This window comes from Corapipo altera, unplaced genomic scaffold (assembly GCF_003945725.1).
Source record: "Corapipo altera isolate COAL_440 unplaced genomic scaffold, ASM394572v1 23, whole genome shotgun sequence".
NCBI classification, from domain to species: Eukaryota; Metazoa; Chordata; class Aves; order Passeriformes; family Pipridae; genus Corapipo; species Corapipo altera.
The window spans coordinates 7,629,790-7,654,227 of record NW_020884878.1 but is presented as its reverse complement, the minus strand read 5'-3'; the positions used below and the strand labels follow the sequence as shown (position 1 = coordinate 7,654,227).

At 45.9% G+C, this 24,438-nt stretch overlaps 1 protein-coding gene across 2 annotated transcripts in view; it reads right to left on the bottom strand.

The window, feature by feature from the left end:
* Positions 1-16,179, bottom strand: part of CCDC85C (coiled-coil domain containing 85C) — a 110,853-nt gene extending 94,674 nt beyond the window's left edge. For both annotated transcript variants that reach the window (XM_027637817.1, XM_027637818.1), the window contains exon 1: positions 15,049-16,179. In XM_027637817.1, the coding sequence (XP_027493618.1) occupies positions 15,049-15,760 (712 nt within the window). In that variant the 5' untranslated portion in view covers positions 15,761-16,179. The remainder of the gene's footprint in view (positions 1-15,048) is intronic.
* Positions 16,180-24,438: the final 8,259 nt, after the last annotated feature.

Below are 24,438 nucleotides of genomic sequence, written 5' to 3'. Positions count from 1 at the left end.
TGAAGTACAGCAACACACTGAACACAATTTCACAAAGGGAAGACATGGACCCACTGGAGCAGGTCCAGAGGAGAGACACAAAAATGATCAGACAGCTGGAACACCTTTCCAAGAGGTAAGGCCGAGACACTTGGGGTTGGTTCAGCCTGGAGAAGAGAAGGCTCCTGGGAGACCTTATTGCAGACTTTCAGTACCTAAAGAGGCCTTATAAGACAGACGGAGACAAAATTTTTAGTAGCTCCTGTTCCGATACAACAAGGGATAATGATAATGGTTTTAAATTAAAAGAGGGCAGATTTAGATTAGATCTAAGGAAGACATTTTTTACAATGGGGGGGTGAAACACTGGCACAGGTTGCCCAGAGAGGTGGTGGATGCCCCACTCCTGGAAACATTCAAGGTCAGTTTGGATGGAGCTTTGAGCAACCTGACCTGGTAGAAGCTCATTGTAGGGGGTTTGGACTAGGTGACCTCTAAAGGTCCCTTCCAACTCAGACTATTCTATGACTCTAAGATCTGAGACCAGAAATGCTGCTAATTCTAACAACCACATCATGAAGATCACCACCTCCACACCTAGAGCTTTACGCTCTTTGTTGAGATCCTCAGTGGTCTTTCAGTCCTTGAAAAAGCACTGAGATTTGGAAGCAGTTTTTCAGGTCAGGAATGTGAAAGCAGTATGTGAAATGTCTGTTTGTGTATGCTTATCCTACAGCTAAAGAGGGACTTCTCCCTCTAGAACTGTCTTTTCAGCGGTTCCCACCAAACACTGAATTCACACACAAAATATTTACAAAATTTATCTACAATCCACACGATGCTCACATTGTAGAATGTCCTACTACATAAATCTGTACAAATAATGCAGACATCTGGGAGGAACATCTAAAGAAGTTGCTAGGGAAAAATCTGTGTATGCCCATTGCAGGGCCTAATCCCACCTACTTTGCAAGGCGTTTTTCACAGGCATCACTCTCACTGCCCTTTGACATGGGCAATTATCTGCTCCCAATCCTGCTGACCTCACATTCCTTACCCACCTGCAACTCCCATGTAAAGATAACAGAAGTTTGCATTCACTTCAGCTAAGTCTCTTTGTTCTGGGCAAGGAAACGATATTCATAATGCCCAAACTGATTTCATTCCAGTAGAGGATTAGTTTCGATCTCTGTTGCTGTAGAACAAAAAGGCAAGCAAGAAATTATCATCAAATAATTACAATGCTTTATGCTTTACAAAAGACACCCAGAGGTTTGCAAAAAAACCAACCCTTTTGCTGGAATGAATCTGCAGTAAATTTCTGGGCATGCCTCAGACACACTTAGGAAGCCTACCAAGTCCTGCAGATAAGGTCCAGGACTGAGGGTCGGCACATGAAAGCTCTGCTGCCTGCTCTTTGCACACTTAGGCTAGTCAACATCTAAACTATAAAAAAGGGGAATAATGCTACTTCTCAGACTTATAAATATGCTATGAGGCCAAACTCATTAGTGTTTACAAAGCACTCCTAGACTCCTTGTCTGGAAGGAGTTATACAACCATAAAGTATTATTCATGCTGTTCTAAGGCAGAAAAGTACGTATTACTGCAAATCCAGCAGTAGCTTTTCATGCACCATTAAGGTTTACTACACTGTCTTAATCTAATCATAAGCACTTCAGAACCCAGATCTGTCATCCGAAACATACAGATCAGAATTCATCACTGAATAACCAACTGGGTCAACGACAGACAGCACAGGACACACGTGCCCTTTTTTTCCCCTCATATATCCCACACAACTACAACTGAACCATTTCATTTGCATCTTCAAAACTCTATCATTATCAGTTTTCCTGGCATGTTGCATTACGTCTACTCAGGATTTTAGCAGGTTCAAAACTCAGATTCTAGATCTGTTTGCACATTTTTAAAAAGCTGATATGGGAAGGAGTGCAAAGTTCAGGTCTACACCTCTTCCAGCATTTATCGAGGAAACTGGTTCCTTCAGGCAACTTTTTCTGCCCATTATTATTCTGAGATCTCCTTCACTTGTAATTTTGAAAATGTATTCATAACTAGTGGTAGACTTCCTTTTCACTTGCTGATCAAAACACAATCTTTATAGCTCCAGGCACCATCATCAATGCTGAGCTGGAGGGAGTTCAATCCAGTTCAACAAAATCAGCTGTTAAAAATAACAGCTAGTTCTCAAACCACATCTCTGGACTGATTTACTCCATCTCCTCCTTCAGGCTGCTGCCGTATCCCTTTGCAGTGGTCTCCAACTCCATCTTGAGCTAGGCAGGCATCTCTTGCTGCCCACTCCTCACACACTGTGAAAACATGTTCCCCCCCAGCTCAGCACAAGGGCTGCATGGGAGCTTCCTCTCAGCTTGACAGAAGTTCTCCCCCCCAACTACACACTTGCTCTCTACCCTCCTGCAGCAGCCCCAGGATGTAAGCACCTCCATGGCTCCCCATGGCAGGTCACACACTCCATGCTGCCCAGCCCTTCCCTCCAGCTCTACAGATGTCATTTTTAGCAGAAGAACTCTGTCCCTTTTTGTTTGACACAGTTTTGGTTTAGATCCAGATATGAAATCTCACCTTTAAGAAAAGGTCAAATTCAAATATCACCATCCTTGAACATAAAACAGTCAGGGAGTTTCACTATTTAAACAACATTTTTTTTTACAGGGGCAGTTCCAAGCCTTTCTCAAAAATATTGTGCTTGCTTCACTTTGAACTGACAAATAAAAAAAAAATCAAAAAAAAGAGAGTCCTGTAATTTTTATCCAAATAAGGCAGAATGAAGGACAGGGCAGCAGATTTTCCATCAGAAACCTACTCTGTCCAGCCTGGCCATGATACTGTAGCAGGTTGAAAGGAAAAATAGAGGCCTCTCCAACAACTGCATCAAATGCTGTTTCCATGATCCATTCCTCATCTTGCAGGTCTCTGAGCAGACTTGTCTCCACAGTTGTGCGATCAGAAAACTTGTTGGACCTATGCTGTTACAGGCAGAGGGCATTTACAGCTCTGGACTGACACTTTGTCAAGAACACAGCCCCATGGCCAAGAAAATTAGCTAGTCACCTCAGCCAGTTCCAAGAGCAGTCTGAATCACTCTCAGAATACTTAATACTCTGAAAATGCTAACCACCTGTCCTTTGAATAGAAGATGCCCTTCAGGTATCCCAGGTGGATCCCCAAAGACAAAGATGCTCTGGACCACTTGCCATTGTGCAAGCCCTTGATCTGCTGCTACAGACCTAAAGCAGGACTGTGACCTGCACGTGCCACCTCTACCCACACTCCTGCCCTCAGCTCTCATTTGTATTAGGGAGAAGATGTTGTTGAGTTACAAAATGTTACTTTACTTCTAGGGAAAAAAAAAATAACAACAAAGCACACAGAAGTGGATAAACACATAGTTTTACATTTAAGCACAGATTAAACAACACCAATGTTTAGAGGACTGTGTTTTTAAAAGAACAAATTTCCAGAGGAACTTAATTGTGTTCCTAGGGTTAAAGAAAGGATTTGTGTGGTCCAGTTTCTCTTCCTTACTATGCTGTGAGTGATGGATGTGACTGAATACAACAATCCACTTAACCCCATAGGATCTACACTCATCATTTTAAGTAATTAGGCAGCACTCATTTGGGGTGATCCTTTCTCTTCCCCTTTCTGCTGTTTAGCTTTACACAGAAAAAATATTTAGTGTATAAGGCAAATAACAAACAGGAATATAATTAGTCCTTTCAAACTGAGATGTTGTTTTATTTAACTAATTGAAAAGAGAGAAAGCGAAAGCTCACACTGCGTGGCTAGTGGCAAAGTCATAAAATGTCACTTTTCTGAGGTTCTTACTCCAGTAATTATCTTTTAGACAAAGAACAGTGACTCATAAATCTGCTTTTTCATAAAAATTCTACACAAATTCTACACAAAAGAGTCTGCAATAAAAAAGCCCCCCTCCCCTTTTTTTTCTTGGTCAACTTGAGGCTGAAACAAGGTCTTTATGAGCTGTGGGAGTGGAAAGTCATTAGGGTTTCAATTCCAAATGAAAATTAAGGCTTTTAACTTCCCATACTACTCATACTGACAACCTTTCATACATAATTGCCTAGAAAGAGTTACTACAGTCTTGTCACCCTCCTAAAGCGTCAGTGATACACTGACAAAAGATCCTCCCTACCAATTCCACCACACAAATGGAAATAAAAGCCCCTGTGGTTAAGAAACTCTGGGTTCACACCCAAGAGTGACTCCAATGACTTTTCAGTCAGGGTTCGTTAGGAGTTACCTAATTATTGGCATTAGAAATAGAGCAATCAAGGGATCAGGTAAGAATTTAATTGAAGGGTATCTTCAGCAATTATGGCAAGGACACCACTGTTTTGCAGTGACAGGGGGAGCAACATGACAAGAAGGACCCCTCAGCTTCACAGCTGTGATTCTTCACCTCAGCCAAAACTGCAATAGGCTGACAGAGAAACAACATTTTAAATACACATATATAATATGATATTCAACTGGGCAACACAGATGGGATGAGCTGAAATAACAACAAATGCTGTGCCCAGTCTCTGAAAGATATTGATGTAATCTGTTGCTGTGACAGCAGCATCTTTCTACACTTTTCTGTGTCTGTAGAGAGGCAAACATTGCTCTTTATCTAATTTTGCTCTTTGTCTTCCCATTTGGGGGAATTATTATTTGACAAGTTTCTGTTTCTTACAGTTGGCTGGAGACAGTTCATACTTCATCATCCCATGGTCCCAAGAAGTAGATACAATACAGGGAGAAGCAACCCAACATGTAAAGTGCCTTTATCCCAGTAAAGCTGAAACAGGATTTGAAGCAACTCCAAAACTGGGAATTAGAAATGTGCAGAGTTACTATAAAGGCTTCTCGTTCCTTGCTAGTTCAGTAGAATTCAAAACCTGTGTTGCTTGTTATCACTGGTATCATAGCAATGGTGAGAGGCCTCATTTGAGGTAAGGGTCTAATTCTGTTGAGCATTGTATGAGCATGTTATAAATGACCCAATGAACCACAAGAAACTTGGAGAAGACAAAGGAAATATATTATCCCAGTTGTATAAAAAGAGAACCACAGATCACATAATTTAGCTAAGATTACAGCAGAAATCCATGTAACAAAGAGAAAGCACTCCAAATCTGAGTCCCAGTTCAGTGCTCTCATCTGCAGAACTATCTATCCTTTTGTTATTTTAAAGATTACACCTAAAACAATACAGCCCTAACTGATATAATAAAAAGAGGACTGCATTTTCTTACAAGAGGCCAGGAGACAAGCATGGGAGACTTCCAAATAAACTGCTCAGAATCCAGAAGCAAACAGCTACACCAAAAACTCAAAAAGAACAACTTTCAGAAGACAGTTGAATACAGTCACACACGTGCTGCTACATCCACATGGCCTGGAGGACTGAGCTGCAGATATCATTATTGTTCCTGAGGTGGAAACCACAGCCACTCCAGAAGAAGAGATCTCCACAAATAAGGCATATATTATTGTGTTTCAGGACATCAAGGAGGAATAAACACATAGGCTTTAAAAACTGATCCTTATCTTTAAAAGGTGCTAAGAGGATGAAAAAAGAAAACACTGTAAATGCTATCAGAATTGGAAGACAGAAAAGCTGCTGCACTGACTGAAATACTCAACTGGTCTGTAGCCTCAAAAATAAACATCACAAAGAAATGAATGAATAATTGAAATAAAGCAAGCGAGTACATAGGTACTTGTAACAGTAAAGGACAGGTGTATCAGCAGCCTGACCAGGACTGAACAAGTGACTCATTCCCATGCTGGGTTTCAGCTGCAGTCAGGAAAATGGACAAGGGAACATTTTATCAGAGTTTTTCACAATATGCCATCCCTGAGTAATGCATGAGCCACTGGTGAAGATCATATAACCTATAACTACGTATCACATTCAACAGTAAACAAGCTTTTAACTCAGTGGAAAGGGATTAAAAGCTCCACAGATCCAAAGCATAGATCAAAGTTATATTCAGCTGCTGGGAAATAGATAAATATGAGACTGCAAATCCCAGTAAGGGAGATAAGAAAAGAAAACCAGGAAGACAAAAGAATATTGTGCATCACAATGGTTAAGATTGTACATAAAAATAAGATTTTCTTAATACCTTTGTTAGGAACTGGAAAAGATTCAGCATCAACCGAAATTAGTTATTTTTTAGTACTGATACTTTGCTAGCGTCTGACAACGCTACTCTGCCATAAAACAGTGGACTTTTATGTAGGTTGTCTTGGAACCTTCTATTAGATCCTACTAATAAGAAAAACGGGGTGGGGGGTAAATTGCTGCATGTATATAACCAGTGGTAGTCCTCTGGCAACACAAAAATCAAGCAGGTTATTACTGAAACAGGCCAGATTATGTCCATTGTGGGAGATTAAAGACACCATGGATCTCCTTTGAAAAAAATACCAAAGCAAGTGTAAAATGTCCAAGTTTTAATCTCATTCGAGTCCAACAGTGTCCCACAGTAACTTCACTGGGCACTGAGACGTACCACACCACTGAACAGTCCACAGGCTGATACAAAGTCACAGCCATCCTTCAAGGAGCACAGTGTTACAGGATTGGCATTTATAGGACAAGGCATTATCAATAAGTGTCATATAGTGAAGGAAATGTACTTTAGCAAGGAAAAAACTGCAGATGAAAGATGGATGCCAATACTCCAGAGACTGCTTAGTGCTTAACCAAGAGTCAGAAACCAGGAATCTTGCATTTGTGATACGCAGCAACCTGTCTTCAGATGATTCAGGAGGGAAGATGTGGGGAAGGACAAACATTTTTTAAATCTAGTCAACCCCACTAGATCAGAGACTGACAGTAAGCCTCCTCCTGCATTGGTTTCCATAGAAATATTAAGCTTTGGGGACTGGAAATGCTGTAAGGCTTACTTCTTCTTTTCTAAAACAATGGTTTGGTTTTACTGCTCTACTTTCCTCTCCACGGGTCTTCTGCAGCATAGAGACAGAGAGGCACCTGCTCTGCAGTTCTCCCTGCCACATCAGAGCAGGGCCCTCAGCACCACAGGGTCTTATTCCAGTGTCCTGGGTAGGTAAGACACAGCTACCAAACCCCCAGGCATAGGCAGCCCTGGAGTATGTTACTGCCCTGGAGATGGTTTGAAACAGCAGCAAAGTATCTCCTCTTGCTTCCTAGACTGAGCCCTGCTCCACCCACTTGCTCCACACACTTCATCTTTCATCTCCCACAGGCATTCAAATGCCACTGACCTTCTTGTACATGAATGAAACCCCAGCAGGAGAGGAGTTTGGGGATGAAATGGTGGGAAAAGCAGCATCATGCAGTCCTGAGTGTTGCTGCACAGAGCTGGGGGATGAAGCAAAGTCTGAAGGGCTTTTCAGAGCACTCCAGCTTTGATTGAACTAATTCTGCCAGAGAGCCGGGGTTGACACAACCACAGAAGACAGCTAGCGTGTCACCCTGAGACTGCAGTTCACAGCTGGCCAAAGCCCTGATGCCATAAGCCCGACACTCACCGACGGCGCTCCCTCTACTACAGACAGCCCTCCCACCACAGCCACCCCGGCAAACAGGAGACATCCCATCCTACAAGCCTGTAGGAGATCCCAAGCAGACGATAACTCATATGAGACTTAGGATTGCTTCAATCTCACTGCAAGATCCGTGAAGTCTCAAATCCAACCGAAACTAACGCATAATCTACTTCACAAGGAGTATCTGTCACAAAGATCCTTTACAGCAGACTCTCTGAGCAAGGTGAACACTTGGCACCACCACCACTGCTTGGAGATATAAGTCAGGCAAAGATATAACTTACCTTTGCAAATAGCAAGGTAAGAATCAAATTTAAGGGAAGGAAGAGTATATATATGTGTAGGCACAGAGGCTAAAGTAACCTGGCATAAATGGTCTCAGTCCAGACATGAGTCACTAGAAAAGTGTTCAAAATAACCTGTACAGCAGCCCTCAATTGCCATGGTGATAAATGTTTCCTAATGCCTAAAAGCAGCTAAGTCCTGAACTCCATGCACCTCATTCACTAACAAAAGCACTCATTATACTGAGAAAAAAAAAATCACAAACGAATTGTGGCCATTTTAAGACCTCCTCAGATCAAGGGCTGATTTACACACTCTGGTTTCAATGGGGAGTACTGTGCTCACATCACTGCTAATTCAGAAGATGGAGCTGGCTTGCTTTTTGCTTCACAATTCAGTAGGCAAGGGGAAGATAGATTCTCTGAGACAGTGTTACTTTTTCTGCCAGGAGTTATCTATTTGCAGAAGTGGGTCAACTTTCTCTTGGTGGACATGTTCGTGTGCGAGTGCCTAGCAGCGCTGCCTGCGCGGTTCTGCCCGCTCCGCGTGCGGAGGAACCTCTGCACATAACTATTTATGGCAGCCAAGTGTTTCATGAATTGCAGCAAGTTAACCACAAGGGGATGATGACATTTGGCGACAGGGCAGGATGAATTCTGGCTGGCAGACAAAAAGTCAGGTTAAAAATACAGAATGCAGAAGCAAACCCAGCCAGTTGCAGCTAATTCGCAGGAAAACTGGATGTGCGGTCCCCAAACCTTCCCTCTTCCAGGCGAGAATGTCATGTGTTTTGCAGTGGGATGCATCAAGACCCAGGTGTGAGCATGGAAAGAACTTCAGCCTTCTGGATCAAGCATTTTAACTGTATTTTAAACGGGCTTAGATTTTTTTCATTTGCCTCACTCCACATCTGATATATACCAGAAATTTTTGCCAGTTTAAGCACCTCACCTCCATCTCACCTACCAGTGAGATCAGCCACTGTCCATCCTGCTACTCCCAGAGCATCTCCAAAGGGCAGCCCCAGTAGAGAAGGATGCCACAAGGACAGCCTGAGGGAACAACATCAGCAGACCTTGCCATGGATATGTCTGTGTCAGATGCAAGCAAGTCCACAGCCATGCTGGAGCAGATAAAAAGCCCAGTGCCTCCCAGGGTGGGCCTCCAGTATCACTCAGGTTGCATGGATGTGGTCAGCCTTGTCTCCACAAAAGCACTAATCCTTCAGCTTTCAGAGGCAATGCTTCTGTTAGTGTTGGTATTCGTGCCCCTCATCTCCACACGTACATCGAGTGTAACACCTGCCAGGGCTGTATTTTGGGTTGCCATGCCTGCCACTTAATTAGATCACCATTTAATTCGATCCTCAGCTTTATTTGATGAAATGCCTCCAGAGGACCAAATCATTTACATGTAACCAACACAGTTTACTTCCCTTATTTTGATTGCTCTTGACAAGAGTAAATGGATAATTCTATCACAGGCCCATAGAAAATTGTCTTTTAATCAATACAAGTTTTTTCCTTCAACAGGAGAGCTGAGAACAAGATATCTCTATAGAAAATTGAAAAGAGGAAAACAAAATTAGAACACACTACCATGGAGAATATATTTCCAGATATGGCCCAAATTTAGTTTAAGCATCCTGAGCCTTGTTTTCAGGGACACCAGTTACACTGAAGTTTGAGAGCCAAGCAGGCTGGCACACAGGCCAAGAAGGCTGAAGCAGGCAATGACAAAGTTGCCTAATACAAAGCTCTGTACAGAAGCCCTTTGAATTAGTGGCCAATGACCACTGGCTACAAGAAACTCAAGCTGTACCCTTCATGTTTGAGACCTCAGCATTGATAAGTCGATTAGCAGAATTAATTGAACTTACAGCAGAGATGGAAACAGTTGTTTCTACAGAGGTCTTACATCTATCTAGTGTACCATCCCAGGGCAGATTTCCTGGCTTAATCACAAGGAATCTGTATGTAACAGCCTACAGCACCAAAAATAACAACAGGTTAAATACGGTAGTATTAAAAAAAGAAACTAAAGTAATGTTCTTGATATAAGAAAGATAATAACTGGTCAAGTAGACAAACACCTGCTTCAGTTTGGCAGGAGCCACTGAGTTCTGAGAAGCCTCCTGACAGAGAACAGGACTTTCTCGGACTGTGTGAGGACTGTAAGGGAGTGACATCTGAGTGCTGCTGACAAAGGTGCTTTCCTCTCCTTCCCCAGAACTAGCACAGATGTAGTGGAAGAGTGAGCAATGGTCACCATAACACCTGTAATATGACTAATCTCATCTGACTTTAGATGGTTGCATATGAACTAGCTGGCCAGGCTTCCTTCTGAGCATCAGAGAGAAAGAGCACAACTAGCATGCAATTCTTCTCTCTTTAAAGCACACATAGTTGACATAAATCATGACACCAAAATGCCTTCCTCCACATAGCCAATAAAGGAAGCCCAAGGGAATACAGATGTTAAAATCTATACTGGAGATATTTCACCCTTTGCTTCTGCCCCTGCATCTTCTCATCTCAAAGGCCTCATTAATACATCATAGTAAATAATACGTATATTGATTCTTAATACACTAATAAAAACAAAGTATTTTGGCCAAAAGGGTGTGAGAAGAAGAGGAGAAATAAGTACAGGGTAGCTGCATGACCAATCAATACCAACCCACAGGGGAGAACAGCCATTTCTCTTTGCCACCATTTTAACTGCAATATATCATACCCTTTAGGTAAATATGTGGACATTTACAAGAGGGAATCAAAAGAAATAGAGATCTTCCCACCTCCTCACGCAGAGAGACTGTTCTTCTTTCACTGGAGAAGACAGCAGCAAGAGGTCATAGATTAATGTCTCTACTACTACAGGCTCTCTGCTTGTACCCCCAGATTCCTTCCAGGCTTCTCTGACCACTTTTTAAGTGTTGATGTTTCTAATAATTTACAAAAACAAACCAAAACAATGAACAAAAAGGCTGATTAAAAAAAGAGCATTAACATTTCATCCAACTGGAATAAAGTCAGATACACTGAAAACCACCCAGTCCATTTTGGGAATCCAGAGCAAAGAGTTTCAGAAGATCTAATGACAAAATTCAGCTGAAATATAAAAAATAAAACTAAAGCCCGAAAGTTTTGCCTGCATGCATAGGATTTTCTCCCAGGCACATTACTAGTTAGCCAGTCTGTATGCCTCCAGGCTTGCAGATGGATAAACAGTTGTCCCAGTCAGATCTAGATAAGGCTAAAACCAGTAGAAGCCCTTGCCCTGGCCTCAGGGAGCTTTGAGTCACTCCTCCCAAAGTTCCCATATACCTCACAATCCAGAGACATATCCTATGGTACCTGAGGGCTTTTTTCTTCCCCCAAGTCATATTAATATCACCCAATGCTTTTTTTTTTATATTACTCTTTTTTTAAAAACCTAATTCTGTCAGGAATCAGGCAGTCCCTTCAGTATGGCTGTCTAAAGCTGGATGGGTAGAAAGACTTTTCATGCACAGACTCACAGCATGCATATAAAGGAAAGCCAAAGCACTCACAAGTACACACAGTGATTGTGCCTCAATTTTTGTCCTAGATCTGTGGGTTGGTTTAGGAGAACTGTGTCATATCAATACACATGCAGCTGGCCAGTTCCATCACACAGCTTGGAGATGGCCCTGCCCCACAGCCCAGGTCCCAGCACATATAGAGAATGGACATACTACTTACTTTCAGACCAAGCAGACTTCCTTTTGGCTCTCAGCAGAATATCCAGAGCTGCACAAGATTACACGTGTCATCTAATATTAGCCATTTTCATACTATGTTATACTTATTATCTTATCTTCCATGAGTGAATAACTAATCATCAGCTTCCAAAATTCAATTTATAAAAGTAAACAGACTTTAGAAAAATGAAGCAAAGGTGGATCACCAGTTGGGTTGGTTTTGCTTTTTACACTTACGCCATTTACACTGAATTTACCTTACAAATCTAGAGTTCATCACCTCACACTGAGGTGGGTCACTGGGTCCAATAAATCAACCCCTGGTTTAACAACTCACTTCCAAAGGACTGCCGAATAGAAAATGAGAAACATTTAACCCACCTTTGCTCGCTAAGATTTCACTAAAAAGCAACCTTCCTAGAAGTGTTGTAACAGCCACTACACTCCTGACTCCTCCAGAAAAGCGCTAACAAGTGAAGCTCAGTGCAGGGGCAGCACAGTTCTGGACTTTCCAGCTTCCAATTTCGGGACTTTCCAGCTTTTCCATAAGCAAAAGCTGCTCTAGCAAGCAGCTCACGAGTAGCAACCTTGCTCCCACCAGCTGTCCAAGGCTCCTACTGTGTTCTTACTACAGATGCTGAATTCTGCCCTGTGTCCCTTTCCGATCCACCTCCTGTCCCTAAGAAAATACACAGGGTTGTTTATTTTGGTGTTAGATGAGCTGGCCAGGCAGTGTCTGTTTTACCCACCAGTTAGTTCTCCAATGCTTTAAAGACATGAGACAATAACAAACTAGAACCAAGTTTACAACCTAAAAATGAAAGTCCATTTTTCCTCTGACTTCCTTCAGTTTTATGCCTGAAGAAAAAAAATTCACCACGAAAAGAGTACAAAAAGGCTGAGATCTAGGTTGCACACACAGATGGCAGGGACAGGACCAGGAGACACGGCAGGATGCTCACTGTGGGGCTGCTCCGTGACAGCTCCACCAGCCACCTGACGCATCGAGGTTGTTTTCCACGTTCACTTGCTCCTCCACATTGTCATAGGCTTAACGGAATTGTTGCTTGGTCCCAGGCAAGCAACCCTCCCAGACTACTTGCTGTCAGTCAAAAAAGGGGCCTGATAAGCCCTTCATTTGCATATGTATTGAGAGGCACTTCCAAAGGCACAGCCAGGGAAATGGCCTTGCTGAATACCGATGCTATCTGAGAATGACAACTATTCAAGTCATTTTACAGCTTCACTACCTAAGTGGAGAGCTCAGGCTTGTCTGCATCTTTACAAGGATTATTAGCTTTAAAAGTGCTGATCACATCTGTTGCACCCTCAGAAATGAAGCTGCACAGGTTCGAAGGAAAGAGTTTCAGTACTTCACACAGAAACCACCTCCCACAGGCACCCCAGAATCAGGAGTCACTAAAACCTAAGATCACGCCTGAAATGCTCGAGTCCATATTCCTCCTTCCAGTACAGGAGATGAGAAGGGATGTAAAGGCAGGCACGGAAACATGCACGTGCAGATGCTCTGACATCCCTCCCTACACTTATCCTACATAGGGTAGGACATGAGACTCAGCTCTCAGTCCCCTCCAAATGATACTGCTGGGCACAGTCCCACACACAGTGTTTGAGAAGGGCAGTGAGGACCGAGCACTGCAAGCAGAGACTTTCCTCTTTGTGCAGACAGGGATGACTTTGAATCCCAGGTGAAGCATCCCACAGTGCCTCACTCCGGGTTTAAGGGACAGCTCTGAGGCTGTGGCGATGCCTCATGTACTCCAGAGCCCCGGGTTAACAGATTAATTCAACTAGCTTTGCCCCAGTAAGTTATCAATACCTAAAAGGGACACGGTCTAAGGTTCACAAACCAGAACTGTGAAGCCCTTCTGTCCCAAAACAGTAATAACACATTCAATAACTGCCATGTGCTCTCCACATTGTCTTTGTGGAGAGCAATGCTTTAGGAAAATAAAATCAAGTCACGTCAGAAGCAGAAGCTATCTGTAGATTTACAAACCAGATACTTCTGATTTATACAGCACTAGAAGAGAGAGATTAAAAAAATTCCACACCAAGCATTTAAAGATGCTTGGTGTACCCTGCACCATCTGGTGACTGGATCATCCCTGAAACCAGCAATCCCTGACTACTGTGCGAGGTGGCCAGAATGTCTCCAGCTGTGAGTTGAGACACACAGCTGCGGCAACAGGACCACAAACAGCAAATTCGTGGATGAACACAGTACCTGTGAACTGAGTTGATCAAACCTGCATGCTCTCAGATCTCTTGGGACATAAAGACTTGCCATAAATCATCAAAAAAAAAAAAAAAAAAAAGAAAAAAGGACCACCAAAAGCTGTGGGAGCTGAAAGCATGGTTATCTGGTAAACACATCCACTGCTGACATCAATCAAAGCCAAACTCTGGGGCTTCATTCCCCTCTCCGTGCTTGGAGGAGGGAAAAGGGCACCCCAATCAGAAAACAGTCCTCTGTGGTTGGACAAGAGGTTTAAGAACATTAAAAAGAGTCTTATATACAAGAATTTATTAGATTGGTGCCTGGATTGATTCCTATTGAACCCTCTTGGATAAATTACTCCTTCTAAAAGTCAAGTATTTGGTCTTATTGGTTTCAAAAGAGAAAAAAAATCTCCATTTTAAAGACATTTCAATATTATATTTTAATGCCTGATGACTATTAGACAACAGGAGAAACTTTGCTTGACTATGAACTGCCAGAGGAGGCTTGGCACGATTTCACTGTGGAGCTTGTTTCTAACTTTAATGACGAGCCTCAACAAAATTGTGCGTACAGCGTCCCTTCGAGAGTAACCTCTTCTCTACAAACAAAACTCCTCTTTCTGAAGTGGAGCTGGGGGAGAGCCACAGTTGCACCTCTCTAGAACTGCTAAGCACATCACAGCAAGCCTGCCCTAAGAGCCCGTGGAGCTAACAGGTGATGCTCTGTGGGACAGACCTGCACTTTCATCAGATGCTTCCAAAATCTCATCCCAGGCTCTTTATCGATGTTATCAAACTAGCAAACAAACAAGCCAAACGCAAACCAAAATATTTAAAGGGAGAGAGAGAGAGGAGGAAGAGTGGGAACACAATCAGTGTTTATTTAACCCTGAAAACTCAGACTGGTTTTTGTCAAAAAAGAAACGCAAAACAAACAAACAAAACAAAACACCAACCCTGCAGATAAAAGAGGCTCCAACCCTCAACCCAGGACATTGATAACACCAGTCAAGGGGCACCACCACACACACCCCCCACCCTCACAGGTGCCCCTCCCCGGCCCCTGGGGCTGCCAAAGAGGTCACCAAGGATGAGCAGGGTTGGGAATGGCGAGGACCACTCTTCTCCGGAGTCCCTCACCCCGCCACCAAGGGGGACCGGACAGGAAGGGGGAGGGGGAGCCGGGCAGCGGGGCGGGGGGAAGGAGGGCAGGAGCTCACCATTGAGGCCGTTCGGGATGCTCCGGTGGTGAAGGGGCGCAGACAGGTCATCCATAGACCTCCGCATGGCCCCGGCCTTGCTGTCGCCGGCCTTGTGGTGGTGGAGGTGGTGGTGATGGTGGTCGGGGCTGCCCGCGCTGCCAGTGCTGGAGGTGCTGCTCCCGTCCCCCACGTCCCTGGTGGCCGAGCCGCCGTTCAGGTTGGTCAGGCTGGCCTGGCTGTCGATGGAGCTCCGCGAGCCGGCCCCGCTCCGCTCCTCGTCCAGCATCAGCACCATCTCCTTCAGCTCCACGTTCTCCCGCAGGAGGGTCTCCTGCCTTGCCTCCAGGTCCTTCAGCTTCTGCTGGTACATGCCCACCTCCTTCCACATTACGCTGGCCGTGTGCCTCCCGAAGCGCTGCCATTCCCTTGACAGCTTCTTGCCTTTTTGCCGGTCGTCGTCCAAGAAGCAGCAGAGCTCCCGTAGCTCCTGGTTGTCGTCCTGCAACTTCTGGTTCACCTCCTTCAGCCCGCGGATCTCGTGCAGGTGAAGCTGCAGCCGACGGTTCACGTCTTTCATCAAGTTGCCGTGTTCCACCATTAAGTTCATCTTTTCATTCTCCACTTTCCTTAGTCTTTTCACCAGCTCCTCCTTGCTCCATCTCAGCATCTCCTCTTCTGAAATTTTGCTCAGGTCTTCTTTAGACCCTTCCAAGGAATTTTTTGCCATCATCTGTGCCTAGACTGCTTTTGCTCTCACTGGGTAACAAATGGTTCGGGTTATTCGGATTATTTCGTTCGCCTGATTTCCTGGAACTAAAATTCACTGCAGCATCTCGGGAAAGAAATATTATAGTTCTCCGTTGAGCTTTGGACAAGGAAGAAGAGCAACGCCGGACTGGAAATTCTGCTCCCCCACAGACCCCATCATCATCATAATAATAATAAAAAGAAACCACAAACCAAAGGAGGTGGGGGGGGGGGAAGGAAAAAAAAAGGCGCCCCCCCTGCCCGGGGCCTGGGGGCGACAGGTTATCCGGGAGCCAAGCGCTGCCCGCTCCAAGCGAAGCCTCCGCAGGGATCGGTCAACTTACCCCGGGCAAAACAACTACGCGGCGGCCGCCCCCCCGTTCCCGGGCGCTCCGTCCACTTGTCCTCGGGTTCCCCCCCCGCCACTCCCGCCGCTCCCCGCCGAGGGGGACCGAGCACCGCGCCCCCGCCGCCGCCGCCGCTGCCCCGCTCTGCCGCCGCTCGCCCGCAGCCCCGCGGCGACGTGGGGCCGAGCCCGGCGCGGTGGCGGCCGATGCCGGTGCGGCGCTGCCGAGGAGCGGTGGGGGAACCGGCGCCTTCCCGGAATGGCTCAGCCCTCGGGAGGGAGGGAGGGAGCGAGCGAGGGAGGAGGAGGCGGGCGGCCGCGCCGGGGCTTGGTCCCACCTCCTGCCGGGCAGGGCGGCGCGGCCCTGCCCCAGCCGAGCCGAGCGGCGGGGAAGGAGAGCCGGCTGCTGGCGGCGGAGCGGAGGGAGCCGAGCCTGGCCAAGACGAGCCGAGCCGCGCCACCCCCTTGGCTGCCGGGCTGGGCGCTGGCCGGGCCCGGTGCGCCGCGCCCGCCCCGGCTCGGGTTACCGGAGCCGCGGCCGCCGCAGCCAATGCGGGGCCGCCTGGCGCCTTCGAACGGCAGGTACAAAGGGACGGGGCCGCTCCCTCCGCCCTCCGCCCGCCCCGCCGTGCCCTGCCGTGCCCTGCCCGCTCCGGCTCACCGCTGCCCCCACCACCACCACCCCGGGGCTTCCACCCTGCTTTTTGCCTTTTTTGTTTGGTTGGTTTTGTCGGTTTTTCCCGGGTTTTTTTAGACGAAAGCTACCGGAGAGAACCCCATCCCGGGAAAGGGTGGGGTTGGACAGGCAGGAAAACGCGCCCGCCGGGCGGCCCGGGGAAGCGGCGCCGAAGCGGCCCCGGTCCCGCTCTGTCCAGACGCGGGGAGGGACCAGGAGCCGCGGGAGCGGAGCGGGATCTCCCGGAGCATCTCCGCTGCCGCTGCCTCCCGCCCAGGGCTTTGTCACCGGGCCCCGGCCCCGCACCTCCCTGCCCGGCTGCTCGACCGCCCCCTGGGGCGGCCGCCTTTGTCCCCGGGTCCTTCCTGCATGGGCAGGTTGAAGGAGTCGGCTCCAGCATCCCTACCGCCTCTCTGCTCCCGGGAGCGGCATATTCCTTTAGACCTCAGTGGTGCGGGAGGAAACTGCCCTAAGACGCAGATAATGCTTATTCCTCGGTAAAATCTACCCAGATTCTGGTGGTCCTTCTGCCAGGAAGCCAGCGTGCCAGCATCCCTTCTGCACACATCGGACAGAACCTAGTAAAGGGTATGAAAAGTTCATGAAGTGAATTTCCTAGGCAACATGTGGGCAGATTTCCTATATCCTTGCATCACATCCTGTGAGTTTCTGTCTAATGCACTTTTCCTTGGGCTATGCTATCTCTCTGTGGGCTGCTTTTTGGCCAGTATCACATTGTAAAAATTAAAGATGCACCAGGACACAGCATGAGTCCTTAAAAAGCCCCAGGGAATTGCCAGCTTTGTGTTCCTGATGAACCTGAGTAAACGATTTGGCTCCAGGGTTAATCCGGTGCAACCTTAGGTTTCTGACACTGGAAGGCTGGTCAAGACACCCTCTAGCTATAAAGAAACATCAAATCCGATGCCAGAGCGTGGGATGCAGAGCATATGGCATGTGCACGGAGGGAACGTTGGAACAGAGAGGGATGGAGGATTGCAACTTCTGCCTTTTGGTGTTGTCTTCCTCAGTCTCAGTTGGTAAAGCTGCAGTTTCTTCATGTTTTTCTGCACAAGCCTCTGTTCCTGGATTTCTGAACTCAGATATACCCTGAGCAAACTAAGATAACTGCCTGTTCCCTACTGAAGCAAAACAGCAGAGCTTCTCTTCTCCTTCATTCCATCTGTAGGCACTGTAGTCCCTTTTCTCCTGAAGAAGCTATTATCCCATTATTATCAAAAGGGTAAGAGGAGCTTAGGACAGAGCACAGAGACTAGTTCACTTCATGTGGAATTTGCGGGTGGTGGATTCTCGGTAACACACTGCACAGACATGAAGATGTGAAGAGGACAGTCCTTCCCTAGCACAAACATGCACCAGGGTAATTCCCTAGAAAGGAGGGAATCACATTGTACAGCCAGTGGTGAGGCCTGCTTGCTTCTTTCAGGGGGAATTGGTCTGAGCAGATAAAGCAGGGACCACCCAGGACCACAGCTGTGCTCTGACCTGGGTTCCCACCTTAGTGACAGCTCTGCAGAAGCTTCAGTCCTGGCCATGGTTGGTCAGGCTCTCCTGAGGCTGCCATCTGAGCAGCAGTGTCAGCCCTTAGGACATGGAACAGGTGTCCGTGTTGAGAGGTCACTGCTTCTGGGGTCTGGCACCCCTCTGACAGGTCCCAGACAGATCACGCATGACCAGCGTGGCTTGGGACCAGGCTGTGTCCCATCTCCTGCTTCTCACCACCCTGAGCCACAGCTCGTGGCTACATTGTGTCTACAAGGCACCCAGGCATTTTTTGAGCCAAGCTTCTTATTTACAAGGTTTTAATCACATCCTTCCCCACAGGAAGTGGAAAGTGCTTCTCCCAGACCCTCCCAAGCGTTGATCTGACTACCAGGTCTCTGGCCGGTGGCCGGGAGAATGAGGAGCAGAGCAGGGGGACACTACAAAGCAATTGTTCATCATTGACTGAAGTCAAAAAGGGAGAGAAACCTCCAGGATCTGCATCACAGGCACAGGTGATGCTACACCGTGGCGCTGCCCCGCCTGGGCAGTTTATTGCCGGGCCTACCTGATGTTTGCTTCATCAATTTCCCAAGAAAAGCTGTCTTTCCTAGGTGAAACCTTTCAAAGTTTGAGCATTATTGATGCTTCTGCAGAGACTGAGCCCAGCAGACAGGGGCGCTCCTCAGAGGAAGCGAGGAGATTATTAATATCCACAGAGGAAGTCCCTGTGATGATTAAGACTTGTTTTCAGTATTCAGTGGATATGTCTGTGCTTTCGGAAACGTTAACATCACAGATCCACCCTGATGCCATCCACAAGGGGTTTGCTGTCATTCTGGTGCCTAGGTGGCTGTTGAAGCATGGTGACCTGCTGTATTTGGGTATCCAGAGGTCTGTATGCTCGACAGGTGGCATTGAAGCTGCCACGTGTCCAGATGGCACCTGGACCTGATGAGCACCCCATGAAAGACTCCTCTATTAACAATGAAGAGAGCAAGATGGGGTCAGTGAGTTTGAGTGAGTGTGACCTGAGTCACATGAATACTGTGCATCATCACCTGTACTGCTCCTTCATCTTCCCTTCAAAGTGGACCTTACACTGCAGTAGAGGAAAATCCCTTCATCTTGGAAAAGCAAGGCAGCAGTGCTAAAGCAGAGGTATCAGAAAGGGTCTGTGGCTCAGGAGATCTATGGGCACAGTGGAACCGGGGGCTGGGTTGAGATAGGTGTTTAAATGCTTTGATAGCTTGGAGGGAAAGAACTAGGCTAGTGCAGGTTTTATGATCAATAACAAACTCAGTGTTGCAAAGTAGATTTTTAATCAACACAAATAATACATAATGTTGAGGTATTTTTGATGGGTTTGTTGTTTTAGTTCTAGTGAACAAACCCCGTTTCCTAGTGTTATTCAGAAGGCATTATGATTTCCTTGTGCCAATTTAGCTGAAGTGTAGGAGCAGTTGGTAAACAACACACCATGGATTCCCTCTTGTTACATCTGGCCATGGGGCCTTCTGTAAGCTTCCAGTGAAAAACATTTTAATATGCGTGTTATCTTAAGCTTTTGATGCTCATGTAAGACAGCATGAAAGCCCATCCCTTGCACTGAATCAGATGGACACTTCCACCCTCTTCAGTGAGGGATGAAATTTTAAAGCGAATTATAGCAAGATAAGGATTTTAGAAAGATAGCACAACAACTTACTGGGTAAAATGTTCTTGATGTTAACTCCTGAACTCAGCAGGTGATGCAAAAAATGAATTTAGTCCCTGATAGAACACAGCAATACACAGCCTCATTGAAGTCTTACCAAAGCATTCCCTCTACAGGGATACGTCAGTATTACAGAAGACACCACCAGAGCTCAGGGCTGTGCTGCCGCTTCCCCCACTTCCCCGGAGAGGGGTGGCTCTCCCAAAGCCCACTCATCAGGTGTGGGAGTGGATGGAGGGGTAGGATTAATCCCAATGAGACTCTCCCAGGTCCTTGGTTTTCCAAGGCAGCCTAGGAAACACACACCACTGCCTGTGGATCAAGACCACGCTCCAGTTTACATGCACAGGGGACCCATCTCGTAGAACACATTCTCCATGAATCATTTACATGGGTTATAAATCCTCTGTGGCACTGGTGCTTTGTCATAAATCAGAACCAAGGACTAATCCTTGACTAATGTTTTGAAATACAGCATCCAGATTGCGACAGTGGGAGCCCTCCTTTGTGAGACAAAGCTGTGCAATAACAAAAAATGTGCAATGCTCTAAATCTATGCATTCAAGATAGGCACTTCGCTTTCAGCCTGATTAAGCAGTGTTTTCAGCCAGAACAATTTTCCAGGTAGCAGCTACCTGAAGAACTGTCATGTGCCATTCTTCCTTCTTTTCCCAGGTCAGCTGAACCTTCCCGTGAAAAGCCTTCGTGCCTCCATTTGCCCATCTGGCTAAGCAATGAGGAAAACACAGTCCCTTGGAAGCTTATGAAGCACTCCTTAATGCTGGCTTCTGGCAATAGAGCTGGGCCATCCAGTTCATTCACTCTCCTTATGAAAATGGTATGTTTTAGTGGAGGATTTCATCTTGTCTCCACAAAGCCTTTTTCTTTTCTGACCTGAAACTGCTAGTAAAATCCTAAAATGCACCAACTTGTTTGAAAGACTTCAGGATATTCACAGAATTATGGTTATGACCAGCAAACTCTTTTCCTTGCCATAAAAACAGGTCCTCTGAAAGGCATAAGTAGTAGCCTCTAAACATTGCTACAAAGAGCTGTGTCCAAACTGGAGACCAGCGGAGATGAAGAGCTGTTCCTTGAAGGAAGGCATGGGAGGTGTATGTGCTCAAGATGTACCTTAAACTCTGTTTTCCAGTCCCATTTTAAAGTGTCCTGCATTCACATGTTGGGTCCAGATCTGCTCCACACAGGCACCCTCACAGGGCTGACGGAGCAATACCAAGTCTTAGTGGCAGCTACATAGTGAGCACGCATAATGTGTTTGAGTCAAAAAGAAAAAGCCCATAAAAATCCCCTCACCTACAGTGCTCAGCACAACTTTGTTTTCATGCAAGTGCCTAACCATTTCATGCAATACAATGGAGTTTTTTCCCCTCATCCCTAATCTGCATGTTGGTAAAGGACTGGAATCTAAATCCTAAGAAGCAATAGGCAATGCTGATCCTACGTGGGAGCTCCAGGTGACTGACATTTTCCAAACTTGTGCATAATAACTAGAGCAAAAATTTCACTGCTAATTTAGTGTGTGGCGGGGATCCAACTTCATTGTGCAGTCAGAAGGTTGCACACAATATCAGAAGTTTTTTTTTAAGTGTTAAGAAAAATCTCCAAATTCCTCTTACAATGTTTGAATCGTCAGAATCACCATGTGCCTGTGAGCTGAGGCCATGTGCTGGTGAACTGAGTCACTATCAACTACCCAAAGAGGAGTGACACCGAGACTTTCGATCCAAGTGTGTGTCAAGAAATAAAAATTCGATAAAACATCTTCTGAATAGGTAAGAAATCAGCCAGTAGCAGGAATAGACAGGCAGACTGGTTCAGAGTGCTGGCCCCTGTATTGTCTCTGCCAGTGGCAAATACCAGATGCTTATGAGAATACTGTGAAAAACCTACCCATAGGGTGAGTTTCCTCCTCTCTGCCATCTGGTAGCACTTGGCTTCTTCCCAGAAGCACTAAGGTTTACATCACTTCCAAAAATATTTACTATTCTACCTAACATGGGAAGAAGGCCAGAGATAGCTTGATATGTCTTTTGCCTTTTGTAAATACTCCTTCATAAATAGGCGATCTAACAAATAGATGGTAAAAATGGAAGGTAAGAATTTATACCTCTCTTGGCATCACTAAACTGCACCCCTCAGTTACCCTGACATCAGGGTACATCATCGAGGACAAATTCTGCCCTGGTTATATGCCAGCTCACAGGAGGGGTCTCTGTGTATCTGGGGGCTTGCTTCCCACAGACTGAGGAACTTGCAGGAGGTTATTTTGCAAGACAAAAACAGTCTCAATGTTTATAATGTTTATAGTTGCATCTCTTCTAGCTATGCAGCACCCAGCCACTGTACAAGGCCCAGGAAACTCCAAGGATTTAAACCTGCTTCATTTAAGCAATTGGTGATTTAAACACTGGCTTTGCCAAGTATATATTACATGGACTTTTTTTTTCTCTTGCCATCTCTATTCTTGTTTTTCTTGCTCTAACAACCCTTTAACAAATCTTTTAGGGAGGCAGAGTGAGTGCTGTTCCATGCTTGATAATGAATCTATAACAGTTTCACCTGAATTATCTTTGGCATCATTGGTTTAAAAACAGGAGAAAAATTAACATGAAGATAGAAAAATTATCAACACTGTTCTCAGGGAGCGTTCTGTTTCATGGATAGTGGTTGTAGCCCTATCAGCCTCTGATCTTGGCAGATTGCCCCCAAACATCCCATACCCTGGGGGATGCGACAGCCCCTGGGCTATTCAGGGCTCCTCCATTCCACATACCTCCTCCTTTTCCCTGGCACAGCTCTGTGCTTGGCCACAGCACTGCTGGCTACAGTACAGACACCTTGCTATTCAAGCAGATGAGACCATTGGTATAAGCAGCATGAGGTCAATGAAACCTGAGCAATTCTGCAACAGAGAAAAGAAGCGATGTTATACGATCCCTCCATCTTCATTACACTCTAATTTCTTATTTCCAAATGAATAAATGACCTTTTAGGTGTACTGAGGCACCAGGGACTTAAAAATACCCAGTTTTGTACTATAAGCTAGGCCTGTAGGTACCCTTTACTCAGTGGTAAAGAGTATTTTCTGCTTGCAAGACAACAATGAGGACCTAATTTTTCCTTTTATAGCTCACTGAAACCGCTGGGATTTTATAGCAGATAAGAGAGGAGAGTCATACCCTAAAATGCTGACACCACTTCTATATATCATAGAGATATCTGAATAATTCATAGTGTCAAGCAGTGGAAGTTAAAGAAACAGTGGCATAAGTGACAACATCCAGTTTTAGTACATTCAGCATAAAAATTAATATTCCACAAATTTCTTTCTTACACAAAATCCATCATCAGTCTTTCCAAGGAAAAACTGCAACAGTGTTACAAAATGCAGGGTGATACACCAAACACGGGGATTTCCTTTTGATGGGACACATTACCCCTCACCTTTGCCTTGTGCGGTATTTGAAAGGGAATGAAATTAAATTGGGCTCAGATTGGAGAAAGGGGCAATAAAAAGTGTCCTTCCCCTTGGGCTCGTTCTGGCACAGAGATGTTGCAGAAGACCCTGGTTGCTGTCAGAGGTCTCCAGGCTATGGATCCCTTTCTGTTCCTGATAACAAGTTCCTTTCAAAACAATTAAGTTGAAAGCAAAGGCTGCAGATTAGCTGTTTATGCTGCTGGTTCATCAGGGATCCTGGAATTCTGAGGATGTTTTGGATCAAAGCCAGGGCCTTTTCCAAAGGGCCTTCACCATCACACTGAACTGAATGAGGGAAAGCCCTCCGGGAAATCACACTCACAATTCAGATATAAATGTAGCACTTCCAGCTTGTCTCTTCTTGTGCATGTGAAACTAAATAATCCTCTGGAGTTTGCAGATGTGTTTTCTACTCTGTGCTTCCCACCCCTTAGTTTGGATCGGTGACCCTTGCTGGGTCTGATATTTCGGGCTGAGTGCTGGGCAAGGAATGCCTTGAGAACACTGGCACCTTGCTGGCTCCACAGTGCGGGGCTGAGGACCACGTGATGTGTTTTGCACACATGAACCAAGCAGGGAGGTGGTGTCATTTTAGACCTCCTGATGGGTGATGCTCTCAGTCAACACACCAGTTGGCATAGCTGACATCCTCTTCCTGGCCTGGGTGACCACAGCAGGTCCTAGTGGCCTCTCTGCATTCTGCCCACATCTGCCGCCACTGCCAGACACGGTCACCATTACCAAACAGAGATGCCATCTGAAAATAAAGCCCAGGTGGGGTGTGGGGATCAGATTGCCATGGTGAAGTGATGCTCCTTTCCCAGCATGGCAATGGCTGTCATTAAATTTCCTGCACCCTGTCACCAGCATGATGAAGCCTTCCCCACGGCTCAGTAGATCACAGCAACACTGGTCTG